Genomic DNA, 20,232 nt, shown 5'->3' on the forward strand with positions numbered 1-20,232 from the left:
AGCTGCTTACCCAGGACTTCTAACTCCAATCGCCCGCTTACTCCCCTCCTTTGAACCCTTTCTCACACACCCCTGTCCCTGGCACGCGACTACCGGTCCCCGTACTGTTAGCAAGAGCGTGTCAGTCCTTTCGGAATCTTCTCGGCCTTCACGAAGCTCACCAATGCAGCAGACTTTGGTGCAGCAGACACATGCCGAATTTACGAACGGTGTATAATGCCTTGTTCAAGCTTCGGCATCGGTGCTCTAATAATTCAGATTTCCGTGACCCTGTGATCATTGCATTCTGCCAGGATGTACTATCCGTCGCCTTCCATTCCACGCTTCAGCTTGGTTACGTACGCTTGGAGACGGCATCTCCCGCTGGCAGCTGAGCTACGAGGGCGGAACGTGGCGGATTACGAGTACCCCCTAATCCATTTTCTCCCGGGACAACGCATCAGGACCACCCTTCCAATAACATAACAATCTTACCTCGCTCATGTGAAGGTCGAGCATTGACCAACTGGATTGCACACAAAATGCCTGCCGCAATCAGGTTAGGCGAATACCGGAGCGGAACAATATATGACCGAGGCGCTATCCTCAAAGCAGAACTTTGGCTTGCAGTGTCTGCGTGCGTCGACGACATACATCAATGCCTCTTTCAACGTGAACAAATGCTAAATGCAGCTGCCGACCGGTGTGGATGCATCCGGCGGCATGAATGTATCTGCCTTTGTCGAATTGGTCTTGCGGTGAGTGTTGATTTATTATGTTGCTACTCATGCTACCTTCGTTGTTTCCCGCCTGGTCTGCGTCTTTTGCTTTCTGCCCTGTAAAATGGCACCCCGTACCTATGCCGCTCGGCGCAAAACCCAGGCATATAGAGCTTCAAAGCCTGCTGCATCAACTTATGTACACACAAGGGTTGGTCGTCCAGCTCATCGGTCAAAGACGCATGGGACAGTCATACAGCTGGAGACCATCGCACCGCTTACTCCTCCTCGATCGCAGTACTCGCCAAGCTCTAGAACCAAACCTCATCTGACCCCGGCTAACAAGCTGAATCTACCTGAGGAACTTGCAGCAGTACGCCGCACCGTCAACAACCGACACGCGAAAGACGTGTCAAATGCACGATCTATACCGCTCCAGAGGGCCACCTCGCCAGGCCTGGAGCTGACCGACATTGACTATGCAAGTTCACCAGAGGACATTGAGAACATAATTGAACAAATCACGGACTACTTCGATTTCTGGTCAAATACCACCTTGAGGGAGGGACCAGCTAGTCTTCTCGCGGACTTCAGACTCATCAATCGCCGTTTGGGTCTTGCACTTGGGCTTTTCGAAAATGTTACCTCATCTTATATCTGCGGCAGGGCAAAGAGAGACTTCCAGGATATCTACGCTAGATTCGTTGAGACGTGGAGCCGAGCCACATATCAGGCCCTTGTCGATAAGCTCGATCGGCTGCTGGCGCAACTCCGAGCTCGGATCACCCACCGCTTTACAGTGATTCACGAAATCGAGTTCACTTTATTTGATCTGGACGTTGGCGCTGTCTCGCCGTGTTCCTCGCTGCAAGCACTGTTGGGCTCTACCTGCAACACTGTCCCGTTTCTTGTCTCCGCAGACCAGGCAGAAGAGCTCGTCGACCGCGCCGAGAAGTTACTCTTTGCATTCCAAGATGTAACATATGATACCGAAGCCAAGGAGCTGTGGCTTTTGATATGGCGGAGCTTGAAAAGAGTGTTCGCTGCCTTCGACCAAGGAGGAGCCCCAACCTCCCCTACGAACACTTTGCGTGACCGGCTATTCTTCGAGATCCCGAAAGTTCGCAGGGAGTTGAAGCGTCTGAATCACACAACTGAGGCAGCAAATTCAGCGAGCATTGAAAGCATAGTCGGCGAATACTGCCGCTACATTCACAGCTGTCCAATCGACCCCGATAATAAATACGAGTCACTTCAACGTACCCAAGACACGCCTCTGGGACAACACACCAAAAATGCATTGAGGCAGTTCATCAAGACTGGGAAATTCGAAACAAGCACGCTTTCCAAGCTTCATTTTGCCGTTGCACGATTCAACAAGATCAATGGCGGTCCAGTGATGGTTAGTCGATGGAGGAGTCCTCACGACAATGGAGTATGGGATATGATACCCATGTACCTCGATTCTCCTGTCTCAGTTCAGGCTTCTTCTGCAACGGAGGATCGCGCCAACGTGCAACACACTAGCCAGCCGAGCTCGCCGTTGAATTCATACTCACCCGCGTTAGACACTAGTCGCGGCATCACGGAGAAGCCAGCGAAGCGTGTCTTCCCCTATCCCGAAGGCATTAGCATCAAGAGCGACTTTGATTACGTATGGTATCCTTCGCCAGAGACACGGGCTCATGAGGTGGTTCAGAACGAGCAAATATCTCGAGAACTGGCTCAACCTGGAATCGTCTCTGCAGGGCCTCGACCCGAGTATCTGATCGACCGGCCTCCGCGTCACGTTCGAGATCCTACCCAATTCGCCGAACGAAGTCTTGGGCCTCTCTCCTTTATCCGTCATGCGATACAACAGCTGATCGCAAAGAAGCGTGGCCTCCCCGATATCAAGACCCCCACTTTCAGCCGACTTCCCATGCACCAGCAGTCATTGCCAGTGGGGTCTGCATCTGCCATCCTTGGCCGAAAGGCGAGGGTGCAGAAGCCGGTTTCGTCAGGTCAGGTCTCTGGACTTCGCGGCGGAAAGGGTCGTCCATTGCACTGGTCAACAGGGCTCAGCAGACGACACCACTTCGATGCGGCAGCATTCCATCGAAAAATGGTCAGCTTGAGTATACGGGAATTAAGACGCAGATATGGTGGTGGGATACCCATCGATCTGGCCGAGATATTGAAGCTCTTGCCGCGGACTGGATACGATATTCAGGAGGTGGCAATGAGGTATATATCTCGTGGGAGAGGGCCCAGGCTCACTTCTATCTCGACAAGTCACGGACACTCAGGCACAAGGCCATCTGACCAAACTGCGGTTGCTGGTCAAAGCAAGCATCTGCCTCCTGTGTACGAACGCTGTATGGACGAACATGCCCGGGTATCAAAGTACCGGGTGAACAACTCCCCGAGAGCCACAGTTGAAGGCTGGGAGGAAGCATACCTCAACGAGCATCATGAAACCAACGAAGATGACGACCAAGAGAACCTCCCTCCCGGTCCTGCAGGCGTCCGTATCCCGTTGGGTGAAATGCAGCCGGGTGATTATTCGGTTCCCCAAAGTGATGGCAGTAGCCTGCGGCGAAGATCTGATAGTTCTGACACGCCAGTGAGGTTAAGATGCCATCCGTGCCCGACTTTTGAAGGGCAATACCATCACGAGTGCCCAGGCTCGCGATTCTGCCCAGGATATGAGCCTCCAAGTCCTGCATGGAGTCCGACTAGTCCTTCATACCCTTTCGACTATGACAGGAATCACGGCGAAGAGAGATGGAGTTCAGAAGACGAGCATAGATACAGTTCTGACGAGGACCAGGGGCATGAGCAAGACAACGGCGGCGGGTTACCCGTGGACAATAAGTCCGAGGACTCTTTGATCATTTACGAGGATGATCATCAAGCCGGTGGGCCGGACGCCGGACACAACGGCGACGAGGCCGGGCACAATGACTATAGGAGCCAGGGCGAGAATGCCACAACTCCACCTGCAGCGCCTGCTGCTGAGGACGACAACACAGTGGAAAGCCTGTTTGGTGATCAAGAAGGGGGCTTTGCGACAGTCATTGGTCGCTTTTCTATGGACAGCTTTGTTCATATTCAGCAAGGATTTGACTCGCTTGATCAAGGAGAGATTAATTCCACCACGGGCGGTGAAGTCGTCGGTAATATGATACCCTGGCTGGAATCCACCGCAGCCGTGATCAATCAGCTGAGGGGCGAATATCTGGCCTCGCTGAAGGGGGAACAAAAGCCGCACCTAGAAATGATCCCGGAGGAGGAGTTCAGATCCAAACCTTCGATCAAGACACATCCGGCCACGTACAAGCTCTGCAAGAGAGCTTTCCAGGACGTCCGATTCCATCATGGACGGGTGCTCCAGTTCTTCGACTATACGCATCCACGGACACTCTTGAGCTTCCGTTACGCATTCAATGCGTTGATTGTCGCTGTGAGAGAGTTACTTTTGCTTCTGCGGGAGTACCATCGGTCCCTCGTCGGACCCGGAATCGACAACGGAGACGAGCGCGGAGACGACCACGACCAACCTACATATCCGCCGAGATCGCCCAGCAATGACTCGGTCGTCACACCGCCCATCTCAAAGGTCGGTTATTTCCAGAGTCCCGTTCACAAGGACGTCCAGAATCCCCACGAAACGGTCAAGAACGCTCCTTCAGGGCCCAGGCCAAACCCTCTACCAGCGCGGAAGGATTACGAGAATATGTTCGTCCCTGAACTGTGCCGTGAACTCGAACAGAATCGCGGCATTAAAGATGTCATAGGAGCTCTGGGGAAGAAAAACCCGGTCAAGAAAGACTACATTGACAAACTCATGGCTCTGGACCAGGAGGGAATCGTCGGCAAAGGTGCCACAGAGTGTTACCGCAATATCACCGGGAATTGGAATGCCCGCGGTACGCCGAAGAACTGGAATATCGAGACAGCGCTCAAGGGGTACTATGAAAGGCTCGCTAGGGAGAAGGAAGCAATGTCGTCGCCACGGGGGTCGCAGCGTCCCAGCCAACGAGGAAACTCGGGCTCCAAAAGTCTGAGCGGATCGTCAAGGTCTGTCCGTTAAGGTCCTTTTTACTGATTGCAGGCAAGAAGGTGTCTAGAAATATTTTGAGGGTTCAAAATTGAGGTCGCCTTTAGGTTGAGAGAATAGCATTAGTTGTACTCCGTATTTGGATAGAAAGATTGCGACTTATAGCTACTTTGTTCCGATTACTCGTTCGCCGTCCTAAGGAATGTTCTTTCTGTCAATCATTTGCGGTTTGCCCACGAGGAACAGACCCCGTCGGCAACCTACGTGAGAAGACGTCAGCAGGGGTCAAGTGACACGACCGAGGATAGGATTGCGTGGTGTTAGGTGGGTGTCACGCCGCCCATCACGTTACTTTATTCGTACATGACGGCATGAGGAGATGAAACACGATCTGCAGTTCGTCGCCGCACAGCCTCGTTCGCTTGCGGTGATGGTTTGATTGAGATCGCCCGAGATATTCAGGGGAGACCAATCGGCGACCATCACGCCGCCAAGACCGACGGCCCCTCAGTACATTTTCATCTGTCCCTCAAACTTGCCTCTTTCCAAACTCATTGCTCGCTCATTCTGCATAGGCTCACTACCATGACGCAAGATGCAATACAGACCCCCAAGGACGTTGTAAACAGCCGAGTTACATGAGACGAAGTGATTTGTGTCAATGCCACCCTGATTGATATCCGGGTCACAATCACTCACCCTTGTCAATCCCTCCGCAAAAAATGCGGAGCCTCGTTTCGCTGCGAGTCACCCCTTGATGGAGATCAAACACACGATCCGAGACCGTTGTATCCACACCGCTAGGAGAATTTGTGTCCGGCCTACGAGGTAGCCGTGCGAATACGAGGCAATCCGCACGACGAACACACTACGAGGTACTCGTACTCGCAGTTCAACTGCGTGGAGGCGTCCGGGGTGTCTGGCTGGTCTCGCAACCGTGACTGATAGAGACAAGCTCAAACTCCATCCAACATACGCGATCGTCGTCATGAAACGGCAAAGCCTTGATCGACTCTTGGGATAACGAAATGCGGAGGAGGCGGATACATACACAGCCAGTGACGATCCGCCCTTCCCTGCCTCTGAATCCTTTCGAAGGTGGTTAAGTATGTGAGCTTCCTGAGTTCATGCTCACTTTTCAGAAAATTTACATCTCTTGAGTATTCACTTGATTGTCTGTCTCTACCGCTCTCCCTCGTGTCTTCATCGTATTCATCAACTCTCCTTAACCGTCGCTTCTACTCTCCGTGCCTACGATTACCAAGAATCCAACCGTGAAGTCAGACCAATCATCCATCTTGACCTGTAACGAGCTTCAACTGCACGTCAGCGCCACTCAATCACTCGACTCAATCCGCAACCTCAACTAGATCAAGAGGCTTGACCTCAACTCTGCCAACTCGACCCACATCAATCCTTCCATCCATTCACTCGTCAAAAAGCATCCCAACCATGCGTCCCTCCGCCCTCCTCGCACCCCTCGCCTCCATCCTCCTCACTGGCCCGATCACCGCCGTCACAGCTCAAGACCTCGGCTCCCTCATCTCAGATGCTGCCTCCGCCGTGTCCAGCATCGCGACCGTGATCGGCAGCCAAACCACCAACGAACCGCTCATCACGTCGGTAGCCTCGGAGATTGTCTCGGCCGTGAGTTCGTTGACCACCGACCCCAGCCTGGCCAGCCAGTATAGTAGTTTGGTGGACGGACTTTCCAGCCAATGGGCAAGCGAGACCTCGAGTGGTGCTTCTGCTGTTGCTACGGAGAGTGCGGGCGCGGGTGCAAGCGCCAGTGACAGTGCGAGTGCCAGTGGGACAGATGGCGGGAATGCAGGAGGGAGGATCGTCGTGCCGGGCTGGGCTGCCGCAGTGGTAGGGGCAGGGGTTGGGATCGGAGTCGGTGCTGGTATTTTGTTCTAAAGTCGCAGCGTCGTGCTGTACGTCAGCGTTGCGTGCTGAGCGTGCACGCATGCAACAGAACGGTTCGCAACCGTATGGATGGTGGCGCAATGCAATGTCCCTGTACGATATGTCTGCATTGGAAGTGCGTTGGGACTGATCGGGTCTCGGAACTGGAGTGCTGGGTAGAAGCCCCGTCGGCGTACTTCTCCATCTGGAGTACGAGTACATATCGAGTATGGAGTACCGTCTCTCACAAAAGCAATGCAATTCTTTCTTTCGGAATTCGATCTACTCGATCGCCTGGGCTATCAAGCTTAATTCTCTTGATTTTCTTGAGTTTGCTTTTTCTCGGACACCCAAAGTGAAATCTCATGCACACATTTGTCTGTCTGTCTGTCTGTCTGTCTGTCTGTCTGTCTCTCTGTCTGTCTGTCTTTTACTTTCCGAGTTCTAAATGCGCACTGAATTCTGAAGTCGCGAGTCTACAGTCGCAAGACGAGCGGGACGGATGCACTCAACGGCAGGGAGACATGCCGAAGCACATATATACATACATACTTCCATCCATCCATGCATACATGCAGTGCGAGCTAATGGCTAGAATACTCGCGTGTTAAAGCCCTCTTGACACACAGCAAGGACAGTAATTACATGTATGTTGTTGGCGCTTCTGAAGACGTCGAACAGAACCTGAACCTGAACCTGAACCTGAACCTGAACCTGAACCGGACGCCACTGACAACTTCCCAGCACAGCAAGCACGTCAGACACGTCAGATATACAGTACGTACGTATGTACCAGACATACCACGCGCGGGACTCGTGGCTACCGATGCAGTCCTGCCACTCTAGCTATGTACTTGCGCTCCCATTTACGGCTATTACCTCTACTGTACCTCTGTACCTCTGTACCTCGTAAGATCGACCGTCTAAGCACTTTAGGACATGTGGATAACAGGGGTCGAGGTGGAGGTTGTTGACGTAGGAGGGTATATATATATAGTAGGACCGTCAAAGCAATGACTGGCAATATCTCCTTGTGCTGTATCATGATGAGTACGGCGTCATACTCATCCTCATCCTCATACTCATACTCATGCCTAATCACCAACGATTTTACTGTGCATACTCCGTAGATATGGCGACTATCGTAGCAGGGAGTTTGTATGAACGACGTCTGGCCCCGTATACGGAGTATGGCGGCCTGGATTTCTATGTCTATATTAATCTACGGATGCAGTCAGCAGTGGCACCGGCACTGGCACAGGCTCGCGGTGCGATCTCTATCTCAACCACACCGCGGAATACGTGCTTCATAGCGGTGGTGTCGTCAGCTTCCCAGCTACAGTAAGACAGTCAAACAAGCAGGCCCCTTCCAAGGTCGAGGATCGTTGCTTGATCGCGGCTGGGAACCACAACTCCTGCAATGACGATGGCTGCCAGTGCATGCGAAAGGAACTCGAACTCGATCAGCCGGCCCATTCCAAGCTCGGGCAACCCAGTCCAGCCCAGCACAGAGGGAGCATCTCAAACTCCAGACCACAGATCAGAAGCCAGTGGATTGCAGTCCTTGGGATAATCCGTGATCCGAGCACCTTCGGCGTCGTCGTTGCAGGATCACGCACGGCGCATTCTTGATCCTGCGATCCAACCCATCAATTCCACTGTGGAATGCAGCATGGAAGCGCATCACAACAAACAGTTGGCCTGCCTGCCTGCCTGCCACCTTGATTAACATGGCTCGCTCGTGCTTGGTTTGTTCGTTTGCTTGCTTCTTCCCAGTCACTCATTTGAAGTCCGGTCACTCGTTTACCATTGTTCTTTTCTTTCCCAGAACTCGCAGAAACACTAGTTGGCCACGCCACCAGTTTCTAATCTTTCCACGGCCACGCAGCATCATTTCGAGTTTGAGTAGTCTGACAGTATGCCCGCTTTCACCACCGTCTTCGCCATCGGCGTCTTGGCCTACAAGGCCATGGCTCAAACTGCGAGCTTCAACCCACCCATCACCTTCGCCAATGTCACGGTTGGACAAATGCAGACCATCGGCTGGACTCTCGGCGACGGGACACCAGTCTCGCTGTTCCTGGGCAACACCAGCTGGAACACTGGAATCTTCGGTATGTTCGACGTGGTTGCCTTCTCTCGAGCCATTCGCGCGCTGACAAGCAACACTAGAGAACAAGCCTGCCAATGATGCGACTTTTGACTGGACCGTGGCCATCCCCGCCGACTTCGTCGCAGGCAACTATGCCCTGGCTCTGGTTCAAAGCGGATCGATGGACTTCTCCCCCTTGTTCAGCGTCATCATTCCTCCTGGTTACGTGCCACCAATGTCGACATCTTCGAGCATGCCACCAATAACGGCGACACCGATGCCCAACGCCACCATGACGGACGACCCAATCCTGATCTCGGCTTCCGCGACGATGACGGCCGGCCCCGCCCCGATTGTGACCGTCACTGTCTGGGACCCAGCATGCGGCTGCCATAAGACCTCAGAGATGCCGGCTGCGGCCGTTGCTACCGGCTCAGGGGTCCCCGGCACTCAATACACCTGGTGGGACCATGAGTGCGGATGCACGAAGACGGCCATGGCTCCTGCTCCCATCACTGACATGGGCAGCAACAATTACACGGCTCCCACTGGTGGAAACGTGCCAGTGGCGCCCTCTGCTGCTCCTTCGGCCCCTGCGCCTGCTGCCTCTTCGCAGTCGGTGTACATGGGTGCTGCAAGCAAACTCGCTGGGTCGTCGGTGGCTGTCTTGGGACTCTTCGCTGCTGGATTTCTGTCATAATTCTTCTTAGGAGGAGGGGGACAATTCTGGGTTTCTTTCCTTTGTCTATCGCTGAAAGGGTATAAGCATCATGAGGCGCATTGCTGGCATATCGTCGTTAACCGGCCATGTGCCGCAGGGTCGAGGAGGGGGGATTTAACTGTGATGTGAATCTGGTGGCGGGCTTCCACGTATGAGGTTGTGTCATATGCGACCTGGCATTGGGAAAGGGGTCGACAGTGGTACCAATTCTCCAGGTAGTTCCCGAAATGGTCGCTCAACAACCTTCTTCACTCTGAACCACCCATAGATAATGACGGAGCTTCCTGCCTCATCTCTCGCCCTTGATCTTCGCAAACGCGCTGCCGTCGCCCTTGATCTTTGCAAAGGCCGACACCTCTCCACTGCTCAACGAGAATGGACTCTTGGGCCCGTCAGGAGATCTCGGGCTCAGCGCCACGGCGAATAGATCCTCTTCTCCCGGCTCCCCTGACTGGTTCGGCAGGGTCATGGAGTTGAGTGACGCGGTAGCTTGCGCGATTCCCTGCTGTTTTCTGATATGCTCGGGCGGCGCTTGGGCCACGATTTTCTTTGTTCCGCCTGCCGACGCAGCAGACATGGGACCGTTGCGGAAAGCGTTAAAAGATGAGTAGGCCATATCCGACGCCTCAGGCGACAAGGGATGTGCTTCGCGTGTCGGCGTGTTCAGGCCTCTGGAGCTGAGATCCTTCTCGCTCGTGCCGATGCTCAGTCCCTTTAATTTCTCGCTCAATCGTCTCCCTCCCGGGGACTTTGGACTTTGGATGCCTGGACTGGCGGGGCCCATGGGCGACTTTGTGATGTTGCTCAAATCCAGACTGGGCGGCTTCTGAGTCAAGCCAAAGTTGTTCTCGATCCACGACCGTTCTGACTTGGCCATCTCCAAGGCAATGCCTTCGAGATTGTGCTCTTCCTCTTGCTTGATCTCCTTCTCGAGTATCTGCAGTCTCTTCTTGGCCCATATTGTGTGTAGGACGCCTTTCTTCCCGCTGGTCTTGGCTGTGGCACCGAGTTCCGGCGTGAAGATGGCCGGCAGCGCGTTGACGGTCATCCTCAACGGTGTCACTTCGGTCGCTGGGCCCTCCGAGGCCTCGGAAGGGGGATAATATGCGAGGACAACGTGAGGAGGAATGATTGCCCCGGGTGGGAGCAGGAAGTACACACGGCGGATGTTGTCCGAGGGGTTGTCATCTGCTGGGAAGGCCGTCTTCTTGCCCGACCACGACACTTGCCATTTCCCGGCCTTGTTTCTGGTCTCGTCGTCGTCTTGCCACTCGACCATCATCACCTTCGTGCCGTCGTTGCCCCTGCCCGGCTCGAATTCGAAGCGAGCCAGAGCAGTCACTGAGGTCAGGGTGTCGGGCAGGACGGGCGACATCGGCGTCGCGGGGGTTTCGACTTCGGCCATCTCTTCGGGCGGGCGAGGGAGAGACGTAGCAGACGGAAAGAGAACAGAGATGAGCGTGACACGTTCAAGCCAGCTGAGGGCCGTGGTGGACGAGGGCAAGTGGCGAAACAAAGGTGTAACCCAAGACGAACCCGGGAAACTGGGAATCGCGAGTTACGAGTCCTGGGTGTCTGAAAGATTGCAAGGACTTTTAGTATGGACGACTAGGACTATTCAGCAATTCTCCGGTCATCTCCATGCCACCAGATGCCATGGCAGCGGGGCGGCCAACGGCTGCAACCGTCGTCGCCATCCCATGCAATGCCAGGCTCAGAGTCTGTTTTTAGCTGCCTCTGCTGCCAGCTCATGCAGGGGTGCCGATGCTGTTCCTCATCTCAGGGACCAGCTCGATTGGTAAATCCCGCTGATGTTCTTGTCGATACCAACCATGCCCACAGCAGTCAACGCTCTGGAGGCTGGTCAGCGCATAATGGGCGTGTGAAAGACAAAGGCCAATGCTGCCTCTGGGCTAAGCGAGAACCCCCTGCAGACTGCGTCGTTGCCAATAGACGCTGTGTGACGCATCACCATGATTCCTCGTCCAGCGGCTTGGAAACCAATCGCCAGCCTGCTCAACAAATCTCCGTTGGCACAGATATATCCTGGGTAAAACAGGGGCTAGATGGTCACGGCAAACCACCTGGCCGGTGCGTGCGTCCCACACCGTACAAACATGTCCAATCCGTCAATATCATTAATTCTTCATGGGTATATGCACGATATCATAGTCCATCCTCGCCACCACTGCAACGAGAGAGAGCCAACTCGAGCCATTAACAGAAGCCGCCTCATAAACAACATGGGACCAGGATCCACGTAGGAACAAAAGGCGCTATGCGTCGATTCCCAAGCCAACTTCCTTACCGACTGAGGCTGCCAGACCACCAAACCCTTCCTTCTTCAGCCTCTCGATGAGAATGAGACTCTTTTCCCGTTTCTTCGCCTTGATCTGGCTCTCTAGCTCGGCCACCTCACTCGCGAGCATCTTGCGACTATCATCGAGGTTCAACGCGATGAACTCTTCTTCGTACTTCTTCAGTTTGATGAGTTGGGTTTCGAGCTCTGCAATTGAAGCATCCAGGGCGGCTGTTGGCGTCTTGGTCTCGGTAACAGGGACACTTTTGGTCGGAGACGTGGTAGGGGCAGACGACGGCGTGCTGAAAGTATCCACCGAACTGCGCGGTGGGATAGATAGACCATTGCTGGTGCACGACCCGTGTCCAAGGATCGGTGGAAGCGTGTTGTTCTGGTTGTGGTGAATGCCTGAGGGTATGCGGCTCGTCCCGATTGTTGTGGAAGCAAGCGATGCAATCCCCGGCGAGGTGCTCACTCTTGAATATCGTTCGTCCGTCGGACTCATCGCGAAATCATGGCCTTCCGTGATTGTCTTCACCCCTGGCAACAGGGCCGTGAATGTGGTGCCATTCGCATTTGGAAAGCCCGCATCCATCAAGTAGTCCGAGCTTTCACGGGAAAAGGCCAATCTGGAACTTGAGAAGTCGGGCTCTGGGGTAGGCAGCTCGATCTTGCGTAGAGGCGTCGCTGGTCCGAGCTCGGCTGATGAAGATATTGTTCGCTTCTTGCCCGTGACCTGTACCAGGCCAGGCAGTTGTCCGCTGCTGCTTCCGGTGCCGCTGGGATTGGCCTCTCGCCTTCCACCGCGTCTCTGATCGAAGACGTTATCTGCAAAGCCCATGACCTTACCACGAGCATCACATGCTTTGACCCTCCTCTTACTGGCAGGTTTCTCGCTTTTCACGTACGCCGTCGCAAAGTGACAACAGCGACAATTGCACGTCTCCATACACTTGGGGCACGTCCACAGTCCCTTGTGACGGAGGACCTCGGCCGGATACTCGTCAAAGTGGCGGAATAGTCCTCGAAAGCAGAAGAAGGCGGTACACCTGTCACAACGACGACCCTTCCATTCCTGGTGGTCGATGCGACAGAGGTGGCATAGCCTTGTGGTGGACGACATTTTGGCCCGCATGAGATCATTCACGGCTGTGCCCAGCGCCTTTCGTTTGTCCAATGTCCGTGGCTCTTCTGGCTGGAATCCAAGAATCTCCCGTGCCCGGTTCAGGACCCTGGTGCATTTCTCGGCGGGTATCAGCTCCGCCCATACATATGACTGAAAGTGCTCACAAGACCGGCCGTTGAGGTAACAGAGGAGGCACAGATCAAAGTCCGTGCATTGGGTACATCGTACATGACGGTTCCAGATGGCTGTGCTGCAGAAGTTGCACGTTGCGATGGTGCCTGTTTGTATAGAAGCCAAAGTTATTGGTGTTATAACTGGAGGCTCGATCGTCTCGTCATGGACCATCTGCCGGAATAACCGTGAAAGCAATGGCAGATCGGGCGGCAACGGTAATAATGAATTGCTCATTGTCTGGTTGTCTTGGAGAAGGGATAACATGGCGCATGCCAACGATAGATTTGTTCTCGCCACGTCGGGGTGGCACAGGCGGTTGAAGGGAGCTTGCACATAGTCGAAGCCCACCTCGAGTGAGAGAGGGTGGAGGATGTTCCAGACTAGCTTTGCAGACAACGTCGCCGGATTCCAGACTTGATGCGCGGTGGCAGGAGGGAAGACCACAAGGTCACCAACCCGTTGATCGTAGGCATAAATGGGGAAATCGGCCTTGAGTAGCTCCTCCGACCCAAGATTGAGCCAGTCTAGGTGCGGCGAGACTCCATGCGCAGATATGAAGGAGTCGTATTTCTTCTGAGAATCGAAGTCGGTACCGATGCAGACGACAGGCCGATCATCGGACTCGACGAGCAGATTCAACGCCACGGTGCTGGAGAAGCACCGGTGGAAGCCTGAGCTGCTTCCTTCGCTGCCCACGTAGGCCATCATGACTTCGCTCCGCGCACATTGTGGCAGCCATTGAAAGAGGTCCAGGCGACCACCCCATTGAACCTCGGTAGGTAAGATTCTGCGACACTGCTCCAACCATTCCTGGGGACATTGCAAATCTCGAGCGTACAGGTTTTGGAATTCCGGGTACGACTGCCTGGCGCTGTCGGCAAACTTTTTCAGCGTGAACGACAAGTCGCGACCGGTACTGCAGTTGCGAATGGGTATGTTCTTCTTGGTGCTCAGCTCAATCAGCCTCTCAATTCCGAAGCCTGGCTGATGTCCATCGTGCTGATCAGAGACGGGCCAAGTCTCCAACTTGTCGAAGTCGGCAATGACAAAAGGCTGGCCGGACTGAAGGCGTTTGGTGAGCCACTCGGAGAAGGGAAGCGGATTCCCATCCTGGTCCTTTTCCTCCTGGAGCGCGAGGATGCTGAATCTCGGAAACTCGACGAACGGCTTCCCCAGGCGCAGGAGTTGTTGAGCCGAACTGTCTGGCGGGACCATTAAAGAAGGCGTCTGAGGGATCATGTCGGCATCAGTGGGATGGTATGCCTCATTGCGAGAGACGGGGACTGAATGACAGAGGGAGACGGGCAGGGCGATCCGTCCCAGGACGTTGTGGCAGTCTCGATGCTCGAGGGACGGGCGGCGGCCAAGAAACAGTACGTAAAGTGATGTGAGAAGAAGCAAGACGAGAGAGATACAAAGGAACCAAATGGGAAAGACGAGATCCGATCTGCGGGAGGATGAGTAAAGAAAGTGCGGAGTTGCGACTCGCCCCTAACCGGATGCCACCTAGCGGCGCCCAAACCGCCCCGAGGTTGAAGCCATCCGAGGCCAGGGAAGCCAAGGGAAGACAGAGCAAGGTAACTTCCGGGCGGGTGGGCGCCCGTGTGATTGGGCCCGGCGCCCCCGTCGTCATTGACAGGCGGTCCCCGGTCGCCCACAGCGCCTAGTAGGAAGTTATTTCGACACGAATTGTTAGCGGCAGGTTGTATCGAAGCAACCCGGATTCGGCTATTGTAGCAAGACGACCTACTACCCAAACCTCACTGGGCTGTGACAGCTGCAGCCACATTCCCAACAAAATGCGAGGGGTGTGTATAGAAGCAATCCTTATCGCTGTCCGCGTCCACACTCCGCTCCCAGTTCGGTTGAAGGCAAAAGGCACACCGCAGATGTGCCGAGCAGAGAATCCTGCGCAATCTCACAGCGGTCCAGATCGAGGACGCATACTGTTGTGACTCTCTTGCGGCTAAATGCCATGGGATTCAGACGCATCATCGAGCCGTTCCGAGCTTCTAACCCCGATGCATCAAGGGCTACCAGTTCGCAACCAGAAGATGGCCGCGAGGGCTCACAGTCAAGGTTCCCTGGCCGGACGGCTAATTCCCATGCGCCCAGTCCGTCACAGTCCCCTTCATGCACACTGTCCCGTCGTTGCTCACCACCCTGATATCAGCCACCTCCTGATCCCTGGCGCCCTGATCCAACATCACCCTGTAGCCCTCTCTAGCATACACGGGGCTAGTTGCCCGGTACTCGATCTTCTCCGGATAGTAGATCACCTCGTCATCCTGCGCAGACCCTTCCCCAACCCCACGGTATACACTGACCTCGTCGCGCCAGAGATCCAGCATCGCAATCAAGTTCAACGGTCCATGGACAACCGCATTCCTGTGGCCTTCCACCTCTGTCGCCCACGGTTTGTCGTAGTGTATCCGATGCGCATTGAACGTCAGGGCTGAGAACCTGAACAATGTGGCCTCATCGCGATTATACTCCCTCCACACTTTCCCCTGGACACTCTCATCCAAGGCCTCCTTCGACAGCTCTTTTGGCTTGGGAACCAAAGACGCCGGCTTGGAAGGATCGAGAGCTTCTCGGAACACCCAGTTCCGCCGGTCCAGTACACATAACTCGTCTTGACTGTTGCGGAACTCTTTCTCCACGCCCACCACAAGCATAGGCTCGCCCGTTTTGCCGATAACCTTGGGCTCGCAGCTTAGCAATCTAGTGACTTCTGTGACGGTGTCGCCAACTCGGAGCAGCGCCTGTCCCCCGTGCTGACGACACTTGTTGGGATCAGCACCCGGCCAGTGGAATGACCCGCCCGCCCACATCCGTCTCGTAAACGGTGCGTTGGGATTGAAGCTGGCATCCGTGCCGTCTTGCCCCAAAATGCCTGGTAGCTGCGCGGGCGTGAAATAGCACAAGTGGTACGCCGGCGGTAAAGGCGAACCCTCCCGTGGTTCCACCTCCTCGAGCGTCTTCAATGGTCGTACGGAGCTCCCAGGCCATAAATATGGTCGATTCAGCGTAAGGGAGAAAAGTCGTAGTTGGTTGGCATCTAGCAGTTGCTTGCGCACAAATGTCTGGCCCTTGGAAAACTTGCTTAGAAAGGCTTCTGCCACTGCTTTCGGGTCGACAGATGCTGAGCTTCTCGACCGGGTACATGAGAAGCTACGGGACTGGGTTCCGAGATGAACATTGCGAGCTGGCACCCTGGCGACGTATCTCGGGCAGCTGCGTACAGCTGTAGCCATGGCCAGCGATGAAAGCGTCGAATAGTTTGGGACTCGGGCACTGGCACAATGCCAGTTCAGACTCTCTTGAGACCTTCAAGCTCTTGCGAACACGGGAGAGCTAGAAGCAATTTTAAGGATTGATTCGTATGACATCCCCGCAAATTCACCGTCTCCGAGATCGGGGTGGCTTGCGTCTCGTACCCTGGTTTCGAGACGCACGGTTCCGAGGTTGATCGGTCACCCCACACAAGCAGGGGAAGTCGTCTTACGGTTGCGAACAGACGGAGGACAAGCCTGGGCACAGACAGGCACCATTGCAGTGGTAGGACCAGCCGTCAACACCGGTTATATTACTCTCGATATATATATGTCACAGCCGCAACCCATTGTCCATCCTTTCTATACACAAGAACTCCCCGGATGCGAGCATAGATAGACATGGCACCAAAACGTCGTGAGGACATCACCCATTACCTCTACTATCTCTTTTCAACAAGCAGGAAATGCATTGCGATATAGGCAATGATGATGAAGGCCCCGGCAAAGACTCCAAGGCCGATGACGTCCTTCCACAATGCCAGATTGTCGAAGCCGAAGGCGCTCAAAATACTGGCTCCGGGGACTTCTATGTCCAGCCCGTACCGGTGGTCCTTGAGACGTAGCTTGGCGACCTCGTTGACGATAAGAGCTTCGTAGCCATAATGAAAGATGGACAACTGTGTCGGGTTAGCAGACGTCGTTTGCCACGGGACAGAATGCTCACCATTTGTAGCCATTGGGCCGCCTGCTGGACCGTATCGTGATTGAGATTGAGAAGCAGGCCAGCAAACAACAGGCTGAACAGCATTACCAAACTACCGATCAGATTGGCCACAGCCCCGTCTTTAAACACGATGCCAATCGTTAAGCAGATAGCCGCTGCGGCCAAATTGAACAAGACCAGCACGAGTATAAAGGTAAAGAAGACGCCCCACTTCGGCAACAGTCCACACATCGGATAGAGGATTATGCCCATTATGATTGGGGGGATCAACCTGAGCGGAACAATGTCGAACATGAGCTTCGCAGCGTAGTATGTAAGGGGGTGGTAGTATCCGTTGGCTCGTTCCCGGACGAAGATCAGCCGCTCCGCGCTGAACACGTTCAAGCTGGTCAGCGCACTGAAACCGAATAGTGCCAATAGAAAGAAAAAGAGTCCAAGTCGGTTCTGGAAGCCTCCAATGTCGTCGGTGATACCGTAGAAGAGCCAACCTGATAACACCGCTAGCAGAATAGCGACAGCATAGTGGGTCAACATAAGGATCGGGTTTCGATATAGATTCCGCCATGTCCGTTTAGACAGAATCAAGAATTGTCGTGGAAGGCTCACGCGCCGGAAACCTTTGATGGAGCCTGTGACCGGTTCAACAACAGCACTTCCACTACTATGGCCGTTTGCGGCTGATGCTGCTTGTATCGACGACGCAATCTCGTCGTGAATCGCCTGAGCCACGTCTGAGTTCTTGAAATTTGTGACCAGTATGTCGAGATCTGTGTTGGCATCGGGTGGTAGGTCATCAGGATCTTCCGGCAGCGGTGGCGGATTCGACCCGTCTCTCCTTGACATCTGCAACCAGCTTCGCATGCTGCCTGTTGCTTTGCCAATTATGGTGTCTTCATCGTCAGTCTTTGGTGTTGGTGGAGTCTCATTTCCAGTAGCTTTTTTCCGGGTGAACAATTGGCGGTCTTGCTTTTGTTTCAAGGAAATACGACGTTTCGGTTTTATCCGTAGTGATGGCTCCCGAGGACTTTCGACGCTGACGTTCGACACGCTGGCAATTGACTTGACGGCCCTTGTGCTGCTTGACTCGGTTCCCGGGGCATCTCGATCCAACAAATCTCTCGGCACATCTTCAAACACCGGAGACCGTGGCAGACTAGCATGCATTGTCAGATCCACAAGATAGTCTGCGATGTTGAACCCAGGCGGACAAGAGTATCCGATGTGATCGAAATATGACTGACAGCTCGAGAAAGGCCCGGAGTAGACGGTTTTACCTTTGGCGAGGAGAATCAACTGGTCGAACAGTGCGACGATGTTCGAGCGGGGCTGATGTATCGTGAAGACTACGGTTCGGTTGTACGTCTTAGCCAGAGTGACCAAGCATTCCACAACGTTGAAAGCATTGAAGGCATCTAGACCGCTGGTCGGTTCGTCCAAGAATAGGATGCTCGGGCTTGTGACGAGCTCACAAGCAATACCCACTCTTCGTTTCTCGCCGCCGGAGATGCCTCGACCATTCCCTTCTGCTGACCCGATGATTTGATCTTTGATATGATAGATCCCGAGTTGCTGCATGACCTCGATAACGCGTTGTTCCTTGACCGAAATACCCATATCTGCAGGCAATCTCAAGAGTGCACTCGTCAAGATGGTTTCATGAACAGTCAAAGTCGGCAGCAGGGTATCTTCCTGGTCGACGTATCCGATGACATTTCGATACTCGGCATCCAGGATCTTCTCGCCATTGACGTACATGTTGCCCACGACCGCCCCGCGCTTGTTCTTGCGAGCCAGAATGTCAAGGAATGTGGATTTACCAGCACCTGAAGCACCCATGATGGCAGTGATCTGGCCGGGATGAGCAATGCCAGATATGCCAGACAGAATTTCTTTCCCTTTGAGGCCGTAGGATACATTTTCGAACTGCAAAGCCATAGGAGTATGGTTGATCATTGATGCTGCAGCATCATCTTCCGTGCCTTCGCCAAGTCGGATAGCCCCCCATCGTTTGAGCGCTCGCCTGTGTGATAGGTACCATGCTATGAGCGTAATAGCAACCACGAACAAGGCGCAACCTGCGATAACGCCAGCGATTAAAGGGGTGTTGATCTCCTTGATGGGTCTTGTGAACCCAGGCACATCAGTCTCATACAAGCATTCTCCTGATCTGCATTGTAAGGAAATGTACTCGTCACCAAAGATCATAGAAATCAGGTTGTTCATCGCAGGCTCTTCGAATCTGCTACCATCTTTGGAGCTCCCGCCATAGGTATGCTGGGTATAGAACGAGGCAGGTCCCTTGATCTCTTCCTCGAGAAACTCGTCGATATTGACCGAACCATCCTCACCACAAAGGAATCGATCCGCGATGCATGAACAATTGATGTTCTGGCAAGTGTATTTCGTGGTGTTGCGAACATTGGTATCCTGATAGCTAGAGGTACAGTTGTCGAGAGCGCAATAGAACGACTCCTTCTGATCGACCCAGAACTGGAAGTTGCAGGTGGCTGCCTCGGCATTGCAAGAAAAGGTGACCTGGGGTATCCTGGGGTCGATCTGGTCCAGAATGGCCTTGTTGGTAACGTTGCACATCTGGAAGTTCTCTTGGACAAGGACGCCCTTCTTGTAGCACACACCCCCTTCACCCAAGGGCATCAAAGCATTACAAGCTTGGTCCGAGGTGCACACGTTGCAGTTGATCCCTTCCCACCCCTCCTTGCAGTCACACTTGTCGCCCTTCCGCGGTGACCGATTCTTGCCATCTGCTAAGGAACCGCACAAAGGCTCTGCGCAGTCGTCGCCACCGAACCCAGGAGGACAGAGACATTTCCCATTGACGCTACCGCAGCTGGCGAACTGCAGGCATTTGAACTCGTCGTAGTGGCAATCGAAGCATCGAGGGCATGGAGGACATCCGTCAACCAGCTCCAGAAAAGGATCTTGCATCAAGGCCGCAGATGTGTCGTTGCGGTAAGCTGCGGTCACCCATATTGGGGAGACAAGCACGAAGGCCGCCGCGAGGGCATTGAGGTACATGGGTAGAGTGTTCGGTCGTCAGTGAATCGCCGACACGTGCAGAACCGGGAGACAGCGATCTGGCAGGTACTAAAGGACGGAGGAGTTAAGGAAAGCTGGTCCTGAAGATCTGAGTGAGCATGGAAAATAGCCTGGAG

The 20,232-nt window shown here is 54.1% G+C and overlaps 7 protein-coding genes across 7 annotated transcripts; 3 read left to right on the plus strand and 4 right to left on the minus strand.

Annotated features, from left to right (window-relative positions):
* Positions 1 to 822: 822 nt before the first annotated feature.
* On the plus strand, positions 823 to 4,773 carry G647_01454 (uncharacterized protein; the record flags this gene model as incomplete). The annotated part of the gene is made up of 1 exon (XM_008724854.1): positions 823 to 4,773. The coding sequence occupies one exon, from the start codon at positions 823 to 825 to the stop codon at positions 4,771 to 4,773; it is 3,951 nt and encodes a 1,316-aa protein (XP_008723076.1).
* Positions 4,774 to 6,192: 1,419 nt separating this feature from the next.
* G647_01455 (uncharacterized protein) lies at positions 6,193 to 6,657 on the plus strand (the record flags this gene model as incomplete). Its single annotated transcript, XM_008724855.1, has 1 exon — positions 6,193 to 6,657. One exon carries the CDS (start codon positions 6,193 to 6,195, stop codon positions 6,655 to 6,657), a length of 465 nt encoding a protein of 154 aa, XP_008723077.1.
* A 1,906-nt stretch (positions 6,658 to 8,563) lies between these two features.
* On the plus strand, positions 8,564 to 9,437 carry G647_01456 (uncharacterized protein; the record flags this gene model as incomplete). The annotated part of the gene is made up of 2 exons (XM_008724856.1): positions 8,564 to 8,759; positions 8,818 to 9,437. 2 exons carry the CDS (start codon positions 8,564 to 8,566, stop codon positions 9,435 to 9,437), a joined length of 816 nt encoding a protein of 271 aa, XP_008723078.1.
* Positions 9,438 to 9,747: 310 nt separating this feature from the next.
* On the minus strand, positions 9,748 to 10,863 carry G647_01457 (uncharacterized protein; the record flags this gene model as incomplete). Its single annotated transcript, XM_008724857.1, has 1 exon — positions 9,748 to 10,863. The coding sequence occupies one exon, from the start codon at positions 10,861 to 10,863 to the stop codon at positions 9,748 to 9,750; it is 1,116 nt and encodes a 371-aa protein (XP_008723079.1).
* Positions 10,864 to 11,734: 871 nt separating this feature from the next.
* Positions 11,735 to 14,296, minus strand: G647_01458 (uncharacterized protein; the record flags this gene model as incomplete). The annotated part of the gene is made up of 1 exon (XM_008724858.1): positions 11,735 to 14,296. The coding sequence occupies one exon, from the start codon at positions 14,294 to 14,296 to the stop codon at positions 11,735 to 11,737; it is 2,562 nt and encodes an 853-aa protein (XP_008723080.1).
* An 857-nt stretch (positions 14,297 to 15,153) lies between these two features.
* Positions 15,154 to 16,314, minus strand: G647_01459 (uncharacterized protein; the record flags this gene model as incomplete). Its single annotated transcript, XM_008724859.1, has 1 exon — positions 15,154 to 16,314. The coding sequence occupies one exon, from the start codon at positions 16,312 to 16,314 to the stop codon at positions 15,154 to 15,156; it is 1,161 nt and encodes a 386-aa protein (XP_008723081.1).
* A 461-nt stretch (positions 16,315 to 16,775) lies between these two features.
* Positions 16,776 to 20,095, minus strand: G647_01460 (uncharacterized protein; the record flags this gene model as incomplete). The annotated part of the gene is made up of 2 exons (XM_008724860.1): positions 16,776 to 17,012; positions 17,060 to 20,095. The coding sequence occupies 2 exons, from the start codon at positions 20,093 to 20,095 to the stop codon at positions 16,776 to 16,778; spliced, it is 3,273 nt and encodes a 1,090-aa protein (XP_008723082.1).
* Between the last annotated feature and the right edge of the window lie 137 nt (positions 20,096 to 20,232).

This window comes from Cladophialophora carrionii (assembly GCF_000365165.1).
Source record: "Cladophialophora carrionii CBS 160.54 unplaced genomic scaffold supercont1.1, whole genome shotgun sequence".
In the NCBI taxonomy this organism is placed as follows: Eukaryota; Fungi; Ascomycota; class Eurotiomycetes; order Chaetothyriales; family Herpotrichiellaceae; genus Cladophialophora; species Cladophialophora carrionii.